Consider the following 21,494-nt stretch of genomic DNA (forward strand, 5'->3'; position numbering starts at 1 on the left):
CAGTGCTCATTACGTCATCGGGCCTTATCCAGGAAGTAGAAAAACATCAACAATCCTCCAGGTTCAGACTGGGACAAGTGTCAGTGTGGTCCAGCCGCTGAGCCTCGTCCTCTCCGGCATTACGCACATTTGTTAGTTTCATTATTAATAAACAGTGTGTTTGAACGTCGCGGACATGTCGTTGTTGACTAAGATATTCGGGGCAGGAGGAAAAGGGGGAAAGGGACCCAGCCCGCAGGATGCGATCCAGAAGCTCCGAGAGACGGAGGAGATGCTAACGAAGAAGCAGGAATTCCTGGAGAAGAAGATCGAGCAGGAGCTGCAGATCGCCAAGAAGAACGGCACGAAAAACAAACGAGGTGGGACAGCAGCGTGTGGTTTTCTCCTGGTTTCTGCTTCGTGGCATCAAAAATGTCTGGTCAATAAACCCGAAGCTAAGTGTTAGCATGCTAGCTAAGTTAAGTGTGATCGTCATCACAGTCACTGTTAACTCCTTAGATCGTTGTGTGTTTTATTGCCTGTGTGTGAGATTTGATTATTGATTATCGGCTTCTTCAGTCAGGAATCTTCTGTTACCAACGTGTCTCTGCACATCACGTCTTCGCGTGATAGATCAGTGGCCATTAAACCCAATCAAAACACTGGATTAATGGTGTGGACATGACTGTGGACAGGTGTCCTACTGCAGAGAGACAGGCCATAACGATACTGACAGGGACGGGGACAAGGGTTGAGTACTGGAGTCTGAAAAGTCACTGACGGGGGGTGGGCGTGTTTGCACCCTGGTCAGAAGTCTGTAGTGAAGCCTGCAGCAGGTCCTACAGCTCATACTGTCAGAACACATTTACAACCACTCATGAAGCTTAACTTTTAAAATACAAAGACATTAATCAACATGTAACAGGAAGCAAAGGTTAGCGGAAGAGTCATTTCAATTATGATGTGTACAATGCTGCCAATGAATACAAAAAAATATTAAGATAACATAAAGTCACATTAGATTGCAGTGTATATAGTAGAGTGATATGGATTTATTTGGGGCAGGAAGGCACGCTCTCAGAGTCTGAAATAAAAGTGTTGAATTACAGTTTGACTATCACAATTATTAAGTCTGCAATTAATGATTATTTCATTATTTTCTTGATTGGTGGATTAGTTTTCTGGTCCTAAAATGTCACTAACCAAAAGATATTTACATTACTGTCATTAGAGGAGCAAAGTGTCCAGAAAATAATCAAATTTAAGAAGCTGAAATCAGAGAAATTAGATTTTTTTTTTGTCATTAAAAAATACTCAGACCAGTTAATTGATTATCAAAATAGTTGGCGATGAATTAAGTGGTCGATTAATAATCAAATAAGTGTTGCAACCCTTAAATGTATCACTATTAGAAGTGGACATTTAGGCCTGACTGTATTAACGATCACAAAGTCAAAAACAGTAAGATCAATTATCTGGGACTGTGAGTATATTATCCAAAGCGTATGGACTAGTTTTGAAGACACCTTGTCATGCAGGAACGTGTTGATTAAGGGTAGAAATTTGACCTGAAGGTTCAAAACAAAAGGTCAAAGTGTCACCACAGCCAACGTTGGTAATCCTTCCTGTGCTTTGATTACTTAAGGTACATTCCCTTTATTTACTACCTCCATGATGAGAATAAGTCAGCCCTGCATGATGCTCTCTGACACTGTAAAAGATAAATGGACTTGATGACTGTTCAACAGCACTTTAAAACGGCTCCATCACACATTCAGGAGTGTGAAGGAAATATCGTGGGTTAGATTTCCCTACAGTTGAACTCCATGCAAAGCCACGCTGCGATTTTCCTCGCCACAGGAAGCAAAATGTTTTATTCACTTCCTCTCTCGCACGGATTGAAAGTGAACGGGAGGCGGAGGTTCGTCACTGATACATTTGTGTATGTGTGAGCGGGCTCAGTGCAGTTTTGCCATTCACCCATTCACACACACATTCATACAGTGCATCTATGTGCAGCTCTATGTGCAGCACTGTCTTTATCACACATCACTCACACACAGCCATCATGGGCTGTTTGGGGTTCAGTAACTTGCCCAAGGACACTTCGGCACACGGAATGGGGGGACTGACATTCTGGTGAGTGGTTGACCCGCTGTCCCCTGTGGCAAAATAATTTCTACATTTCAGTCTTTTCCACCTCATCTCTCAAATGCTCGTCATATCTGTATTTAATTGTCCTGCTCGTTGTCCGTGCTGTGACTAACATGTCAGATTAATGTGTAAGTATGTTGTTAATGATTCCCGTCAGCGGTGGAAAACTATGATGTCACAGAGCGTTAAGCATGGTGCTGACTAACGCAGCAGACGTTTAACAACCCGCTCCCATCACAGTACTCTTCTGTTGAAGCACAAAACAATCCCCATGATTCACAGTTTAACTTCACATTTATGTTGTCAACCTGTCTCTACCCCTCGTGACTCGTTCTCCTCTCACCTCCCCTCTGTCTCTCTTGCTCCTCAGCGGCCCTGCAGGCTTTGAAAAAAAAGAAGAGGTACGAGAAGCAGCTCGCTCAGATCGACGGCACGCTGTCGACCATCGAGTTTCAGAGGGAGGCTCTGGAGAACGTCAACACCAACACTGAAGTTCTCAAGAACATGGGCTTCGCTGCAAAGGCTATCAAGTCTGCCCATGAAAACATGTAAGAGCCAACACGCTGTCAATGATCAGATTCCTCGCAACTTCCCTGATCGATCAATCAGACGGATTGATCGATCCAGATTAAATGGACAACATTAGTAGTTGCTCACTCTTGCTACATGCATCACTCAGGTAAATGAGGTTCAGTTAAAAGGGAGTCAAGTGTTTTCTGCTTTACTCAGATTTTGTTCCTCTCCTTGTTGTTAATGTCTCAGGGACATTGACAAAGTGGACGACCTGATGCAGAACATCACGGAGCAGCAGGAGCTGGCCCAGGAAATATCTGACACCATCTCTAAACCTGTCGGCTTCGGGGAGGAGTTTGATGAGGTCAGAGACGTGTTTTTTGTTCTTGTGAACACGATATTTCATGAACACCTTGAGGAAATTTCTATAAATTTGGTAAAAATGTTCAGTTTGACTCAAGAATGAACTGAGAAGAATTTGGTGGTCAAATGTCAAGTCACTCGACCTCATGTTCTTGTGAACATAATGTATCAGAAACACTCATGAGGAACTTCTTTACATCTGGCACAAACATTTGCTTGGATTCCAGGATGACCTCATGTGTGACCTCGCAAAACCCATTTTTAGGCATTATAAATAATTTTTTTTAAGAATGCCTTGGGAATACGCTTTCAAAGTTGGCATAAATGTTCATTTGGACTCATAGATGGATCAGATTTTGGTGGTCAAAAGTCAAGATCACGGTGTTCTCACAAAACATGTTTGTGTCCTCTTGAACATGACATTTCAAGTCCGTCTGTAGGGAATTTCTTCAAATGTTGTCACTTGGAATCAAAGATTAGATTAGATTTCAAAGGTTAAAATATCACAGTGACCTCATGAGTCTGGTAAACAAAATGTATGTAGACTGTAACTGCACTGGCTGGCGGAGGCATGCAACTACAGAACTTAGATTCTAGTTTTGTGGTTTATTCTAAATTCAGTTTGTTATTCTGAACTAATTCCTGCTGATGTGTCATATTTGGCTTCAGGACAATCTGACATTACAAACCTAGAAACATTATATTCACCAGCAAAGGTCATGATTCTTCTTGTCCTGTTACTGCAGGATGGATTTTTTCAGCATCATCTCAGGCTCAACACTGCTGACTGACCTCTGTGTTTCTTTACTCACTGAGGCTGTAGACTTCATTTTGAATGGTCTTATTCATAGTTCGACCTCACCACAGCTGATTATTGTGTCCAGTCATCCTGGGACGATTTGGGAGAAAATAATGAATACGTTCTTCCTTAATTTCTCTGTCAACTGACTTTAAGTATTTTAATATAACTCTCAGTGAAACATTTAACTCACCAAGTTTACTGACACACAAGATTATACCAACTAACCCTAGTTCAATTTAATTATCTCTTTTCTTTATTAGGATCATCGACTTCATGTTTTTGGTGTTGCACAAAATGGTTTGTGTTTTTCCTCATGTGCAGTGTTGCCGTGTTTGTGTGTTTCTCAGGATGAACTGCTGGCGGAGCTGGATGAGCTGGAACAGGAGCAGCTGGACAATAACCTGCTGGAGATCGGGGGAGCAGAGAACGTCCCTCTCCCAAACGTGCCTTCTACTTCATTACCTTCCAGACCTGGTGAGACACTTTAAAAGAATCTTTATTCCACAACCCTGACTGCTAAATCTTTTTCTATCAGTGAAAAGAATGGTTTAGTTTAGTCTTGTTTAGAGTTGGGTGGGAAGTTTGATGAACACACTATTAAATAAAATGCTGTTCTAGCTGTTTTATGACATGATCTGCAGAGAATATCCATACAATGGGGTCAGGACTTTCTCCAGAGTTGGCATTTTGCACATGAACAACACAGCAGGAGATTTTCCACTCAGGCGTGTTCAAAACAACACAGAAATCTCTGGAGCGTTCAGGTGAGGGGTGACGCTGCAAGCATACAGCGCTGTAACAGCACTGTGTTTTGGTGTACAGCACATAAACACCAGCCCTTATCACCAAAAGCTCTTGAATCTTATTGTCTTTCCAAGTAGACATTTTGTCTGCGTCTTCTATGTGTATGGCTCCTCTTTTTCATCCTGATACATTTGTATTCCGCCATTAACACGTCAACTCAATTGAGGTGAATCCTCTGGGTAATCTCTGGCTGTTTTCTCACAGGGGCTTACCTGGAGATTTTACTAGGGGGCTGGCAGCAGAAATTCCAGAAAAAAGTCCAGAGCCCCTCACTCAAACATACAGCCCCTCTGGAGAATCAGAATCTGTTCAGTGCTCGTCTGAAAGCAGCTTCTGTTTTGTCATTATGTTGATTCCTGGGTCTAAAATCCAACAGACATCAACTAAAACATAACATAACATTATTTCTGTCTTTTCACCCCTAAAGCCAAGAAAGAGGAGGACAAGGACGAACTTGAGGACCTGCAGCGCTGGGCGATGGAAGCCATGTAAACGCAGCACCTGCCACATCATACCTGCATCAGAGAGGGAAGATGAAAGAACAATGGGGAAATGAATGGACTGATAGGATGTTGTGATGAGTGTTCTTCGTGTGTCTGCAGAGAGATAGCGTCTATTTTATGTAACACTAAAAAAAAAAAGCAAATAATGCTGTAGTGTCTCTTTCTCCATCCCCTGCACTCCTGTTAAATGAATATGAGCCACTCGGCAGCTTTTATATTGAAGCTCTGTCACTTTACCATGGCAATTTCCATGCCCTTGATTTCAATACAACACTAGCATTTCCTGGTCCTTGCAGTGGGTAAGGCATTTCAACACCTTCCGAGCTCATATTGAAGTGTGCTATTATTGTTATGAGCTCAGTGGTGAAGTAATGGAGCTGTCGTGTGTGGCGTTGTGAACGTCACTGGATGACAGGTGGAAATTTGAATGAAGATTGATCTTTATTTATCTGTGTCTGACTCACATATTTACCTCTGTTTGTGGGGTAAAATCCACTTGATGTTTTATTCTTTTTTTTCCTTATTGACAAAAATTATTTAACTCCCTGTTGTTTTGTCTTAATTTATTTGTTAACTGCACTGAAAAAAGGAGAGCAGCTGAGCATGCGCTGGGTGAAGAAGCTAGAGGCTGTGTGTGTTTGCCAGAATCTGAACCTCTTCTTTTGTATTAGGTTGTGTGCTTTGCCCTCCCCTTCCTACTTTTGTTGTCATTTCAATGCCCCCACCCCACAGAGACATTCTCACCAATGGTTCTTGTTATTTGTTGTAAATATCCCAAATGTATCTCTTTTTATATACTGTATTTTTGCTGTCACCAAGAGGTTCTGTTGAGGTTGTGTAAACTGAAGCATGCAACAGTGGGAAGTCACAACACACATCACAATGCACAGCTAGAGAGAGATGTTGAACCTAAAACTTTCCTCCTGCTCTGTCTGTCTCGGTCATCTCATAAAGGTTTCTATTTCAAATTGTATAATGTAAACAATAATAATAATATTAATAATAATAATATTAATAATAATGGTAGTACAATGTCTACAACATCAGCATTTTGGAGTTGAAAGAGTTAATTCCTTTAGTTTTTCAAAGTCATGATGTACATTTTTTACATGAAAAAATTGAAAAACATAACACAATGAAGGATGAAGAAGCATGTTTGCATTTCAGTGTTAATTTATCCAGATGATTTCGAAAATCATTAAAAGTTTTCAAATTATTTTATTGTACTGGATTTTCGTCGTCGTGTGATATCAGTGTATTTAGTGTAGTTTATGACCTGTTGCTTTACAGGCACTTCAGGCTCACAGAAATTATGTCATTATCAATTTATCTCGCAATTGCCTTCTGGATTGATCAGTTGAACTTTTGAAGTTGAGGTTTTCCTAGCCCTAGGTAAAGCTTTCATGTTGAATCTTTTGTCTGACCAGCACTTAAAAATGATCAAAGAAGACAAACAGCAAATCACACAGTATCAGAGCAGGTCTGGCATTTTAGTTTGAAACTGAATTAGATTCTCACCCAAAATAGGCAATAGATTTTTTTTGCTGACTAATCAAGTTATTGGTAAATGATTTCAGTTGTAATTTAAATTACCAAAGATCAACACAGTGAGTGTGAACATTTTGGACAGTGAAACTTTATTTAAAAAATCTTGCAACATATGACTAGAAACACTTTATATAAATATACAAAACATAAATGATACTTTTAATTAAGCCTCTGTATAAAGCAACACAAGTTATAATATACATTAGAACAGGAAAACTCCCTGATTTAATTCATGTCAGTTTTGTTTGTTCAGTTCAGGTGTGCTCAGAATGATGTGAACTGGGCTTATTATTTTTATCATTATTAGTAGTACTATTATTATAAGAAGAGGAAAGCGAACTATTATTTATTTATTTTCCATATTCAGTTTATTAGTAAGAAAACCACAACACCAGCAGGAAGAAGCAGTATAATTGAGGGTATTCAGCTAACATACATGACATAAGACATGAACCATTAAAGTGTCTGTTCTCAGGACCGTGTTAAAACAGACCTCCTCTAACTCACAGTAGCTGTTTAGCAACAGTTCTGGATGTGCGGAGTTGCTCTTGAACGCAGCTCCACTGAGACGCGCCGTCGCGCACTGATCACGTCAGGTTGCGTCGACGTCACGCTTGCGCACTGCGGCTCCGGCGCTGATGCAAGACATTTTCGGCGCAGCGGTGTGGGTCTGATCGAGGAGGACAAAAAAGTGACCGGATTTCAGACTCTTTTCATCCCGCAAACATGTCAGGAGACGAGGTGAGTCTCCGGGGGTTGTCCGCCGCGCGGCCCGCGTCACCGTGCGCTCTCGCTGGGTAAATGTGTTGGGGTTCTCGGCTCAGATGGATGTGGAGGATGACTTTGGGCCTCGCCGCCGCTGCTCCCCTCCCTGTGCGCCGCAGCTCTCACATGGCAGCAGCCGAGCTAACAGCGGCCCGAGCCGGTCACAAACTACGAGAAAACCCCCCGATGCACCACTGTAACACGGCCCATGCCATCGGGATCATCGAGTAGATGATCGATAGTAGTGTGGCTCTTCAATCCGCCTTGTCATGGCCGCTGGGGAGCTCGCACCGAGGGGCTGGAGCTAGCTAGTTAGCATAGTTAGCTTACTGTTCAGTAAGCTGCTGCGCTAGCAGTTGATTTTTCCCAATCAGGAGCCGGGGAGCTAACGAGGTTAAATTTCTATTCTACTGAACTGGCTCTTCTCTAAAACACAGCGGTGACGAGACAACTGTACGACTGTTCATCATTATTATAACTCATTATGTGGTTTTATTACATTTAGGTGCTTTTCATAGTATCAGACAATTTAACGTTAGATCTCAGCCGTTAGTTCTGAATGACTGACTGTTGTTTGTGCTTTAAGGTTCATCGATGAATCCATGATGTTTCTGTTCCATCACTTTATAATCACTGGATAAAGTTCAAAATAATGAGCTATTCAATCAACCATCATATTTCACTGTAGAATCTCATTTTGCTCACCATCAAATAAACTTAGTCAATGAAATGAGGGTTTCATGCTTAGTTTTTTTCAGTATTTTCATTTAGGGTGTAAAAACGGTAATAATATGTCAAACTACAGTGAGTTATAACAACAGTACTACTGTTAAATTTAATGTTATCTCTTCTGTGAACGTAACAATGGGTTAAACTGACTGGAAAGACATTTCCCACAGCAGGTGGCTGTGGTGACTTGATATGTGAAGAGGAGACATGTTCTTCCCTTCTGCTCTCATCTGGTCTTTTTGTACATAGGACAACTGCGGTAACTGGGACCGCCCCCTTTTAGAACAGCTCTGGTTCCAGAAGTAAATCTCCCATTCATAGTCTACATTGATGTTTCAGAAAATCCTCATAAAAACCAGCTATAATATGAATAGTGGCCATAAAACAAAGTAAAAAACAAATGCAAAAGTAAAATAATGTAGAGTAAAGGAACTATGCTTCCCAGAAACCATTGTGAATGGTGACTTTCCAACGATTTCCAATGTGCTTCTTCTTGAACTCATTTTCCTCATCCTTAAAAACCTGCAGCATGTGAGAAAGAAATCACGGTTGCTCTGTGGTAAACGTAATGTCACGCTGAACGATCCGGGCGTAGCCACAGTTTTCGAACGTGTTGTATGTTGCCATTCCCCCAAGGATTGTGGGTATTCTAGTATCACTCCTTAAGATTGCAAACAAAAACGTTTTTCTTAAAACACAGTTGATGTCATTAAGACCTGTGGCTTCTACAGGAGCACATAATGTTTCACAGTCTCGTAGCTTGTGGAACTTCTACATTGGATGGTTACAATACTATGGCTGACAACCAAAATAGTATTCAGAAAATGAATGGCATTTTACTCCCGGAACCACAGCTTTATTGCCCTGTAACCTGTAGCAATCACATGAAAGCGGAAGCTGGAAAAGGGGAACATTAGATAAGGAAGAAAAATTTGCCGACCATGCTGAACTCTAATGGCGTTTACAGTTACAGTTCAATTTAAAAAATAAAAGAATAATTTCTAACATGGGAAAACAATTAAGTCACAGCAGAACCTTGTTTGCTGTAATTTGGTCTTCTTGCTAATGGGGTCGTAAAACTCAATTTCTTTCTTATTTTTCTTCACTTCAGATGATTTTCGATCCCAACATGACCAAGAAGAAGAAGAAGAAGAAGAAGCCCTTCATGCTGGATGAGGAAGGAGGAGAGGGCGGGGGCGGAGAAGAGGCTAAGGAGGTGGAGGCGAAGGAGATGGAACCAGAGGCCGGAGATGACAAGGAGATGGATCTGGATGAAGATGAATGCAGGAAGAAAGGTTTGAATGAAAACAAAGATGGTTCTCACTGAAAGCTCATGTATAGGCCTTGATGCTGTAGTGGGATGTTACGTCATACATTTAAATGTCACTCTGCATTAAGGTGGATCTAATCTGAGTTTCATCTTCTATAGAGCCATCCGATGATCTGAACGACCTGAACTTCTTCAACCAGAAGAAAAAGAAGAAGAAGCCCAAAAAAGTATTTGAAAATGAAGTCGAGGAGGGATTAAAGGTCAGTCACCGCTAAACTGGAACGTTTGCAATCCTTCTTTCTTCTCTCCTCATCACTTGTGTGTTTCTCTAATCATTTTACATCAGTACCTCCTGTTGCACTTTTACTGTAGCTTTCTCCTCACTCCACTTTAATGTCGTAACCACATTAACACGTAGTCTTCGTCATCTCGTCGCTGAATTTCATTTTTACTTGGTCTTATCCAGGAGCTGAAAATTGAAGGAGAGCCGGCCGAGGTGCCGGAAGAGGACAACCTGGACCTGATGCTTCCGACCAAAAAGAAAAAATCTAAGAAAGTAGATTTTGACGAGGGAGAACTACTGGAGAAGGATGATGGTGAGAATAAGCCACCTCCCCCTTTTTCATGTAGAGATTTAAAAAGGGAAGAAAGAAACTTGAGTGATGATGTTTGTATGATGTGTTTGTAGCTCTGGACGACGACGACGGAAAGAACAACGATGGTGTCTCCTTCAGCTCCTGCATGGGACCAGCTTGGGCCGGCACAGAAAGAGACTACACTTATGATGAGGTAGGGCACCTGTGAACTGTCACAACACACACAACCAAGATTCCGTTATCAACTGGCAACCAAACCAACATGATGGACAGCTTTTTTGAGTTCGGCGAAACTATAAGATCGCGTTTCTGAAAATGCAGTGATACGGATTTAAAGTCTTCTCATCCAGTCGTGCGTCATTCTCGCTTGTTCATTTATAAATGGAAATAAAGTTGCCTCAAAGAATGAAGTTAGGTGAGACCAGAGGAAGTTATCTCAATTCTTACCATCATAGGGTAAGAATAGAATGGAGCAATGACAAGTCTGTAATTTATTTGATATGTTTTCTGTCTGACTTCCTGATCACAAAGTAAAGCACAAGTCCAACATTTTCTTCTTTTTTTTTTTCCAAAATAGAAGTCTGTCTTTTTGTTGTTACCAGCTAAACTGTGTAATTACTCAGACATGATGCACATGTTTTCACAATGAGTGTGATTCTCATATGTAAGCTTAAATATCATAGAAAGAGATGCATCACATTTGACAATTTCTTTAGTGCCTAAGTAATCAGTAGCAGTTTTACAAGTACTGCTAATAGCTCATTTTGCATACCTTTCATGGAGCAAATTTCCTATGCAAGTCAATTAGTTAGATTACCTAACTGGCTCCATGACAACATAATATTTCTTGTGTACATCCTCCAATATCTCCAAATAATTAAAACTGAAAACATGGCAATTCTCCAAACAGAGCCTAAAGAAATAATAATTGTATTTTTAAAAAATCTGTGCAAACTTTTTTAGTTTTGCACTATCAATATTTTGCTGGCACAATTTGGGTAACATTTACACTAGGGATGTCACGATACCAAAAATGTAGTCTATACCGATACCATGACATTTTCACAATTCTTGATTCCCAATTCACTACCACGGCAAAAACGAAACAATATATCCCAATTTACTTTAACGCATGAACATATAAAAAGCAGTGACTTTGTAGCCTTCAAGTAATAAATAAAAAGAAATTAAAATTATTAAACAGAACAGTGGCATGTAGGAAACATTTAGTTATCATGTATAACTCAATGACTAAGAAAACAGCAGAGGCCACACATGCAATGTACTAAAACACATACAAGGTATGAGCAGGGATTAATTTCCTTGTACTGACGTTGAGGTGGAACTGTTACTAACATTAAGCCTTAGCAACACTTAAGTTTCTACTGATTAGCACCGATCAGGATGTGGGTCATCATTGCTAAACGTCTGTTCTTTGCCGTCCATACTACAACACAGACCCAGAGTTTTTAAACTAAAAGACGGTCAACAGCTTTTACAAACAGTCAGTTTCAGCTCCAGAGAAGTGTGGACATTAGACGTGAATCTAGCAACAGTGAGGTGTTTTAATACTAACACAAAGTAGTATGGATGTAGCCCAAGGCTCAGTTTGTCTCATCAACATGGTCCAAATATTTCTAGAATACTGATCCCCACATGTGTCCTAAAAACCTTTGGTCAACAAGTGTCATGAAAGGTCCTGGTGTAAATACTGTCGGCTACAGTCGGCGTAACTCTTGCGACATCTCTGTGTGCAGCTCCTGAACCGAGTCTTCAACATTATGAGGGAGAAGAACCCAGACATGGTGGCCGGAGAGAAGAGGAAGTTTGTTATGAAGCCTCCTCAGGTGGTGCGAGTGGGAACCAAGAAAACCTCCTTCGTCAACTTCACAGACATCTGCAAACTGTGAGTCTCTCTCCCCTCGCACACACACACCTCCCTCACTCTTACTGTCGATCTCACTTCACTTCGATGCTCCTGTAAAGTTTGACTAAAACTAATTCAGCTGATCCATGACTTGTATCACACCCGCTGTCCTCTTGGTGTTGCTATCTACAAACTGACCGTTCATGTATTTCATCACAGGTTGCATCGTCAACCTAAACATCTCCTCGCCTTCCTGTTGGCTGAGCTTGGAACAAGGTATGTCTTTGTACTTACTCTGTAGACTTCTCAAATGACAGCAAACCCATGTGTGCACTGCCCTGAAAGTTTGATCTGCTTCTGTCAACAGTGGTTCTATAGACGGAAATAACCAGCTTGTGATTAAAGGCCGATTTCAACAGAAACAGATAGAAAACGTGTTGAGAAGATATATCAGTAAGTGGGAATTTAACTTTTTATTTGCAGTAAACATGTTCAGATTTCCAAACAGATGTTTTGGTTGTGTGCATGAACAAAGTTTTATCCACCATCCACATGATTTCAGCTTCAGGTCCAAGAATGTTATGTTTAAATAATACACTCCGATATTAAATATTTTTTTATTTGGAGTAAAATTCTTTAATGAAATTGTTCGAATTGGCGACGTACATTCAATCATTAAACTATAATTACAACTTAAACTCCTACAAGGTTCATCTGGATGTTATGTTTCTAATTTCACATTAAACTATGTCTAAGGTGTAAATGTAACTCATCTATATGATAAACGTATAAATAGGATTGATTCATTTATTCATAATCATTCATCATAACTCTGGGTCCCCGTTCAGAATATTCAAAGAGGGGAATACAGGTATTCGTCCTTTTGTATGTAAATGTGGGTGGGTAAATATTTTAGAACATGAATGGTGCTAACATAACGGTCCAGTAGATTGTCTCCACCAGCAGCTGCGACACAGCAGTAGTAGCTACAATGAAATTATATGGGGCGACAGTCAATGAAATGTTCAATGGTTTTTTTTTCCCCCAATAAAAGAATTGGGAACTCTTGTTTTCTGCAGTGCTAATAACTGTGTTCTCACCTGCAGAGGAATACGTGACGTGTCACACCTGCCGCTCCCCAGAGACCATCCTGCAGAAAGACACTCGCCTCTATTTCTTGCAGTGTGAGACCTGCCACTCCCGCTGCTCAGTCGCCAGCATCAAGACCGGTTTCCAGGCTGTGACAGGCAAGAGGGCGCAGCTCCGCGCCAAAGCCAACTAAAGGCCAACAAAACAGGGCTCCCCGCTCCTCTCTCTGCCTCCCCTTTCCTCAACAGAAGGGCGGGAGCTGGGACGGGACGCCCCTTGATTTGCTAAAAGGACTCTCTGAATCGAACTGCGGGAGGGTTTGGCTGTCTGTTAGCTGTGTCATGGCCTGACCAGGCAGGGAGTGAGAGAGTATCTGAAGTTGATGCATGGGGTTCAGGTGTTGTAGGCAGATGATGTTTTTCCACATACACTGTTGGATTTGATTTGTTATCTGACTGATAAACCCTCCACCTCCAAGGTTTATTTTCTTCCCATTTGCTGTGATTCTTGATTCCTGCAAGAAAACCCTGATTCAACTCGTATTCTTCCGCATTCATTCTTCTCCTACCTTGCATAAAACACACATGAATACATTTCTCCATCGAACCAGCCAAATTGTAATTTCTGCAACAACAGTTCACTTTTTTATGCTCAAGCTCAACATTGGTTAAACTGAAAGTTGTGTTTCTGTGCCTGGTCTGGCCCTGAAGCACAAAACTGCCACTACAGAGTCGATTTTTTTTGTTGCCGTAGCTTATCAAAGATAAAAATCAAAGTCACCAGGCTGGAGTACATACAGAAGGATGTGTCACCGATTGTTTTACAGGATAGAAATTACAAAGTAAAACTTGCAGGGGTTGATGATAGCGAGAGCGCCTTCTCACTGAAGACTTAGAGAGGCGTATGTGAGCCAGAAAGAGAAATTATAAAGTGTGTTTGAGTGCTTTTGAATCATTGATGAACAGCTGTGTACTTGATCATTTCTTTGACTTCAAAAGTTTAGGATAACACAATTTGTCAAACTCTAAGTATTTGATTAGAAAGATGTGAAAATTAATAAAAAACATTTTTTCAAGAAGAGCAGATTTCTTGAGCTAATGACGGTCTCTGAAAACGAACACGGGTCATAATTTTCAAGTGTGAATCAAGAAATTCTCAACACAGGCTAGCAAGTATATGAAGAGTTTCAGACCAACGATACTGCTTCTCTTCTTGTTTGGAAAAAAGTGGATATGGTCTGACTGGAATCCTTTTAAAACCTGGTTTTTACAAAAATAAAATCTTATTCTCTCTCTCCATTACTGCTTTCTCTGTACTTAACATCCACACTACAGTTTCTTGTGTACAGAACACAACTGGTGAATCCCGTCATATCAAATACATTATGTATTAATTTGAATGGGCAACAGCATTTTACACAACAGCAGGCAACAAACTACTGACAGTGCAATTAAACAACTGATATTGTTTTAGATATATCTTAACCAACTATCATCGCTAAAACCTGTGATCCTCTAGGTTTGGGCTTAACGTACTACATTTACAACCTACATCACATTTTATGAATCAGATTGGCTACACAGAAAATACACAATGATTTATTATTATATTGAAATATTTTTAATGTTTCAAAAGTAAAAAATGTTGGGTCTACTACTATGCGAGTACATAGGGAGGAATGCTAAACCAGAGTCAGATACTCTAAATGTGAACACATACTTGGCCAATTAAGCTGATTATGATTCTGATGCTCCTCAATGTTACAGTAGAAAATGAAAAGTTACAGCCCTTCACCATTGGAACCCCTACTTCCAGCGTCCTTGGTGTAATGTATTATAAAAGTTTAGTTCAATAAATAATTTAATTCAGTTTGAAAGTTCTTGTGCAGAGAATAAAGGAAATTTGAACTTTTTTCAATTCCATATGACAGATGTACAAGGGCCGCCCAGGGGTTTAATCCATATCAATGTGTTGTACATAATTTGATTAACCACAAATTGGTTGCAAATTTGCAAAACCTGATATACAAGTACAACCATTACTGGTCCTTTCATTATCTAATCAACAGTCAAAAACCACAACAGTAGCATAAATAGCAAATCCCATTTGAGAAGCTGGCTCCAGCTGAGATTTGGGCTTAAACAAATTACTTGAATAAATGATCAAATATCCAATCTGTTACTCATTAATTTCATGTCAATCATCTATTTAATTGAAGAGTTTTGGGTTCCAGGGAAAACTATGAAACTCCTGCATGTGTATCTGATTATCTTGAAAATCACTGCATAAAATGTTATTACACATAATGGGAAAAAATAGGTTCGCCCAATGCTTTTGAAAAGTTGTTCAGATTTTTTAAAACAAATGAGTAAGATATTACTCCTACTATTAAATAGTTAGTAGTACAAGTACTCAGCCAGTACCACTTAAACCACTTGCGTAGGGATGGAGACATCAAACTAAATTGTTATAAGGCCACAATTTACTACCTTATTTTATCATCTAGTTTGTTATTTTTGATGCATTTCTTGCCTGTGTGAATAAATGATAAAAACGTGGAAACAGCTGCAGAGGCTTTATCCACGCAGGCCCCTGGACCAGATGGTATCAGCTCTAGGGTTCTGAGGACCTGTGCCCGCCAGCTAACTGCTGTTCTTCAGCATCTCTTCAGTCTGAGCCTTCATCAGGAGAAGACACCGGTGCTGTAGAAGACGTCCTGCCTGGTTCCAGTCCCCAAGAAGACGACTCCATTTGGCCTCAATGACTATCGACCCGTTGCCCTCACATCTCATGTGATGAAGGTCCTAGAGAGGCTGCTCCTGGCCCACCTCAAACCACAGGTGAAATCATCACTGGACCCTCTACAGTTCGCCAGCCAGCCTCATCTGGGAGTGGATGATGCAACTATCTACCTGGTGCAGCGAGCCCACTCACATCTGGATCAGACGCGCACTGTATGAATCACATTCTTTGATTTTCCCAGTGCGTTCCACACCATCCTGCCAGTGCTTATGAGGGAGAAGCTGCACACCTCTGACTTTCAGTACAACTCTGAGTCATGCCTCTTGCAGAAGTTCTCTGATGACTCTGCAGTGGTTGGGTGTATAAGTGATGGGAGGGTGAGTACAGAGTGCTGGTGGACGGTTTTGTGGAGTGGGCTGCTAGAAATCATCTGCTTCTGATTGTGGCCAAGGCCAGGGAGATGGTGATCGACTTCAGGAGGAGGACGGTGTCATAGTCACTGAGTATTGTGGGTGAGGATGTTGGCACAGTGGAGGATTACAAGTGCCCGGGCATCCACATCGACAAAGAACTGAAGTGGAAAACCAACACTGACGCTGTGTACAAGAAAAGGATGAGCTGAGGATGCTGAGATCTTTCAACGTGTGCAGCAAGATGTTGGAAATCTTCTATCAGTCTGTTGTAGCCAGTGCACTGTACTTTGCTGTGGTCTGCTAGGGGAGCAGCATCGGAGCCGGTGACAGCAACAGACTTAACAAACTGATTAAGAAGGCTGGTTCCGTCATTGGCTGCAAACCGGACTCTTCTGAAGTGGTGATGGAGAGGAGGGCATTGAACAAACTGTCACCCATCATGGACAACCACGAGCACCCTTTCCACCACCTAGTGGACAGACAGAGGATCACTTTCTCCGACGGACTGGTTCAGTCCCGCTGCCGCAAGGACCGATACAGGAAATCCTTCCTGCCCACAACAATAAGACTGTACAACTCCTCAAAAGGTGAACCCTCAAAACCATGAGCCCTATAGTTTCTGTCCACACTAAAACTCTCTGATTACTCCTGCAACGACTGTGAATTCATGTTTTGCACATCTTCTACTCATATTTATAACTTTAGCTTTCAAACAACTACTGCAATTTCAAACAACTACTGCAATTTTGCAAGCTTGTCTCTTTTGTCGCCTTTTGCAATTAGTCTTTTGTTCTTTGCTTTCAATTACCCAATCTGGTATCAATAAAGTACATCTATCTATCTATCTATCTATCTATCTATCTATCTATCTATGAATGATCTACATTGATACAAATGAATATACTGGAGCTTTTAATTTGATACTCCGTCCCGGAAACTCGTCACCTCTAGCCTGACGCTGATTGGCTGGTCCTGTGCCGTCGCAGACAATATGTTAGCGGAGACGCTAACAGCTAATCTCACTCTGCACGGCGGCATCGGCCCTTTCCACAACGACCTGTGAGGAACAACTGTCCGAAACTACACCAACTAAACGCGGAAGATCATGCCTCGGGTGTACATCGGGCGACTGAGCTATAATGTCCGCGAAAAAGACATCCAGCGATTTTTCAGCGGATATGGGAAACTCATGGAAGTCGATCTAAAGAACGGGTGAGTTTTTCGGACGTTAGCTAACGTTAGCTAGCCTCTCGTGCTAACGACGACTGTGCAGCCGGAGTAAAAAAATCTACGATATTAAGTAAATGTATTTTTAGTTTAATATTCGTGTTAGCTTGCGATGTTTCTTCGTGTGTTAGATTTGCTGTGTTTTTATTCTTTTGAGTTTAAATGTGCTTCACGTCCTCGACATTGTTCTCACCCGTGTGGCAAATGTCGCATGGCCAACATGTCGTCTTTGTGTTTGCTAGAGCGCGGAGCTAGCGGGCCATGCTAACCTTACCTAGCTAGCCGCACCAGAGCGGGCTGATCTAACACACTAGGATTGAACCTGTTGATTTTGACTTTATTTATTCTTACTCCATGTTTAAACTCTGTATTCCCCCCCTCTAGCTATGGATTCGTGGAGTTTGAAGATAACCGGGACGCCGACGATGCCGTGTATGAGCTGAACGGGAAGGAGCTGTGCGGGGAGCGGGTGATCGTGGAACATGCCCGCGGGCCGCGGCGAGACCGAGATGGCCAGAGTGGGGGTTACGGAGGAGGAGGCGGCGGCGGAGGAGGAGGCGGCGGTGGTGGTGGTGGTGGCGGCGGCGGCGGCGGAAGTGGTGGGCGCAGTAAGTTGAATCTATTACAAGATACCCCCTCTCCCCTTCCCCTCGGGGCGAGGTGTCGGATGTGGCCTGCTCACACAGCTGTTTAGTGGATTCACTTTGGCGCTGTTGTGCAGACTTGCAGCTCAAGTTTACAGATGTTTAATATTTTCATATAATTGCCAGGTTACACTGTCACGGTTTATAACCAACCAAACCTTGAATCCCTAGTTTAAATTACTACTACTACTACTACAGTTACTATTCAGATTGCATGCACTCTTAAATAGTTACACCAGTAGTGACCCAATGCTCTAGAATGATTTATTTGATGTGTAAACCCTGACTATGGAGAGAATGTCTAATGAAATCAGGACTGATCTACTTTTGTCACTCAGGGAATCTTAACTTTTCCCCCAATCTCATCCTGGGGAAAAGTTGTTCTTAGTTTTGACTATCCAGGGTTGGTGACCTGCAGGCTTTTGCTCCTCCCGGATGAGCCACACGCAATTGGTCTGTGGTTCATTATTGGGTATACAAAAAGCTGCAAGTTGGAGCCCCCAAAAAAGCAGAACTCTTAATTAGACTGCAAAGATGGAGTTAATTAAAGTAATTTGAAAACAAGGTGTTGTTACTATGGTTTGCAAACTTCTCTTGGATGATGGTGATGGTGAGCCTTATGTTTTTAAAGGCTTGACTTTCCAAAATTTGTTTGCAACACAGAAGAGAAGCCATCACAATTGACCACGAACATAGCTAGTGTAGTTTTAGCTTGAACGATCGAACTAGACTAACATTTTCTTGTGAAATGTGTATTTCTAACTTTGGTATATATATATAATATATATATATATACATATATACATATATATTTTCATATTCAACATTAACAAACGTCCTTGATGTTTCAATTTGAAAGAGTCCAGTTGCGGCTGAGGCTGAGAGTCCATTGAGGCTAAAGATGACTGGCTAAGATGACTGCCTGTCCCGTTTGGCCTTGGCTTTCACCTTACAATGTGTGTGTGACCTTTGCCCCCCTTGATCCTTGGCTGACCTAACCGGAAGCCATGATGACAGCAGCCTTTTGCCAATAGACCAGGGGCGATGGTGAGAATTGCCATTGGTTTCTATGTTGACAGCAAACATAAGTGGACCGGCTCTGGTAAAGAACTTACAATCAAAAGAAATGCTGTACGTGGAAAATATTTTCAGACTGACATTTGGTCTAGCGACTATATCAAAAGATTGGTGTACGTGTTTCACTACACCGTTCTCCCTTAATTTGATTGAACCGTGTCCTCGACCGTAACCTATGTGGGTGCCTCCTTTGTTTGTTACAGGGTTCAGAGGTCTTGAAAGAACATCACTGTCCATTTGTTTATGCAGCTAAAGCATCACAGTGTGATGCATCGAAGTAGGACAGGCTTTGTATAGCCTGAAATGGATGCAGTGGTGTTCTTTGCAGCAGAGTGCAACTTCGACATACTGAACAATAGTGGCTGTTGATCACTTTATCTGAAGCCTATTGTTTGAAAGTGGGATCAGAGTTACTCCTTTCTTTAAGTTCAAATTTGTACCCCCTTGGTCTTAAATCTTTCAAGTCACTGCCTTGTGTTCATTTGATAACCCAGGCCAGTAGTTCTCTGTGACATGGCCATTTTTGTTGGTTCTTACTTTTTTCATGTGCTGTTGTTTTTAAAGGTAGTGGTTACAGCAGCCGGACCCACACTGGCAGGGAGAAGTATGGACCCCCAGTCCGTACTGAGTACCGTCTCGTCGTGGAGAACTTGTCTAGCCGCTGCAGTTGGCAAGACCTAAAGGTACACGATTGGTCACGGTTTGTTTTCACTTCAGTTTGGTTAAGGTGATTCACATCAGACTGTTGGTGTATATATGTTTTTCCTTTACTAAAAATGTCTCTGCCCTCCAGGACTTCATGCGCCAGGCGGGGGAAGTGACCTATGCAGACGCCCACAAAGAGCGCACCAATGAGGGAGTGATCGAGTTCCGCTCTCAATCGGACATGAAGAGGGCACTGGACAAGCTGGACGGAACAGACATCAACGGGCGGAAGATTCGTCTTGTGGAGGAACGACCCCGTAAACGAAGATCCTGCTCTGGCAGTCGCTCCAGGTAGGATCAATACAACCCTCAATAATTTGTCTAACTGGAGACACACCAGGCTGTGCTGTAAGCTGTGTGTTGCCGGCACACTTACAACACACAGTTTGTTGCATGTAGAAATGATGTGCATCTTTTAACTTTCTTCCTTAACTCATCCTCAGATCTCGCAGTCGCCGCCGCTCCCGTAGTAGGAGCCGCAGAAGCCACAGGAGCAGGAGCTCCAGGAGTCGCTCCAGATCCCACTCAAGGTGAGGATCACCCTAATCTAGAAAGCAAAAGAAAACGGATAAAGGATTAATATTTATTGCTCTGACAGATAAAAGTGTAGTATGGAGACTGTGTATTGGTGTTAATTAAAATTTGTCTTTTATTGCTTACAGGTCTCGTTCCCCTAGCAACAAGAGGAATCAATCCGACTCCAGATCTGGAAGGAAGTCTCGCTCCAAGTCAGGAGAAAGCAAATCACATTCTCGCAATCGCAGGTCACACTCTCGTTCCCGCAAATCCAAATCTCATTCACGCTCCGGCAAGTCCCGCTCCCATTCAGCTGACCGGAAATCCAAGTCTCGTTCTAAGAGCCGTTCCAAGGCAAAGTCAGAGCGTGAATCTCGCAGTCGCTCAAAGGAGATGCCCGTTGACAAGAAGTCACGCAGTCGATCAGCTTCCCCAGTAGAGAACGGGAAGGAGGAGCGTGCTGCCAAATCTGCCTCCCGCTCCCCATCCCCCCGGGAGGATGACCGCCGATCCAAGTCTATGGAGAAGCGCTCAGTCTCCCGCTCAAAGTCCCGCTCAAGATCTCGCTCACGATCTAGATCAGCTTCTCAAGATTAGTGGGATGAGAGATGGGGGTAATTCATCTAATTGTTGAGCTCCATCCCTGTGCTGTACATAACGAGCAGTGTTGTCATACAGGCTTATGCTCTCTGACTTGTCTACTTTTCTCCTGCAAGTGTGCACTTGTCTTTAACGCGTTTTAGATGCAGTTTTATTAGAGGATGCACCACAGTGACCAGGCTACCTTTTTTGGACAAACTTGAGTCTCTGAATCATCTGCCTCCCAGATTTATTTTCAATCTATTTTCAGATAATAAAGTGCTAGTATATAGTCTTCAGATCTGCAACATGAGGTAGTTTAAGTCACTTTGTCTCAAACATCTGACCCTGTTACACCAGTCTCATATTTCTGAAGCTGTAATAGCTAAGCAAAAATAGTTCTTTATTGGACTTAAATCATCTCAGTTTGCAACAGATCCTAGCTAATAAATGCATCATCCATCAGGCTTTGTTTGATGCAACCGTTCTGTTTCATACACTCAACTGCGTAGTTGTGGGAGAAAAGTAGCATATGGCCACAGCATTGGAGAAAGTTCTCTTTTGATCTGCCGTCTCTTAATTGCTTTCCAAAAAAATCTTCGTGTTGTC

The 21,494-nt window shown here is 41.9% G+C and overlaps 3 protein-coding genes across 3 annotated transcripts; all 3 read left to right on the forward strand.

Moving 5' to 3' along the window:
* On the forward strand, positions 1 to 6,334 carry LOC118111463 (charged multivesicular body protein 4b). The gene is made up of 5 exons (XM_035160093.2): positions 1 to 359; positions 2,504 to 2,681; positions 2,896 to 3,010; positions 4,159 to 4,285; positions 5,043 to 6,334. The coding sequence occupies exons 1-5, from the start codon at positions 176 to 178 to the stop codon at positions 5,105 to 5,107; spliced, it is 669 nt and encodes a 222-aa protein (XP_035015984.1). The 5' UTR covers positions 1 to 175; the 3' UTR covers positions 5,108 to 6,334.
* Positions 6,335 to 7,253: 919 nt separating this feature from the next.
* On the forward strand, positions 7,254 to 14,280 carry eif2s2 (eukaryotic translation initiation factor 2, subunit 2 beta). Its single transcript, XM_035159467.1, has 9 exons — positions 7,254 to 7,407; positions 9,272 to 9,455; positions 9,590 to 9,690; positions 9,897 to 10,026; positions 10,119 to 10,219; positions 11,784 to 11,932; positions 12,113 to 12,169; positions 12,261 to 12,346; positions 13,000 to 14,280. Exons 1-9 carry the CDS (start codon positions 7,393 to 7,395, stop codon positions 13,173 to 13,175), a joined length of 999 nt encoding a protein of 332 aa, XP_035015358.1. The 5' UTR covers positions 7,254 to 7,392; the 3' UTR covers positions 13,176 to 14,280.
* Positions 14,281 to 17,120: 2,840 nt separating this feature from the next.
* Positions 17,121 to 21,489, forward strand: srsf6a (serine and arginine rich splicing factor 6a). Its single transcript, XM_035158689.2, has 6 exons — positions 17,121 to 17,349; positions 17,749 to 17,972; positions 19,650 to 19,768; positions 19,879 to 20,081; positions 20,234 to 20,320; positions 20,453 to 21,489. The coding sequence occupies exons 1-6, from the start codon at positions 17,243 to 17,245 to the stop codon at positions 20,901 to 20,903; spliced, it is 1,191 nt and encodes a 396-aa protein (XP_035014580.1). The 5' UTR covers positions 17,121 to 17,242; the 3' UTR covers positions 20,904 to 21,489.
* Positions 21,490 to 21,494: the final 5 nt, after the last annotated feature.

Source organism: Hippoglossus stenolepis, chromosome 6, assembly GCF_022539355.2.
Source record: "Hippoglossus stenolepis isolate QCI-W04-F060 chromosome 6, HSTE1.2, whole genome shotgun sequence".
Lineage (NCBI taxonomy): Eukaryota > Metazoa > Chordata > Actinopteri > Pleuronectiformes > Pleuronectidae > Hippoglossus > Hippoglossus stenolepis.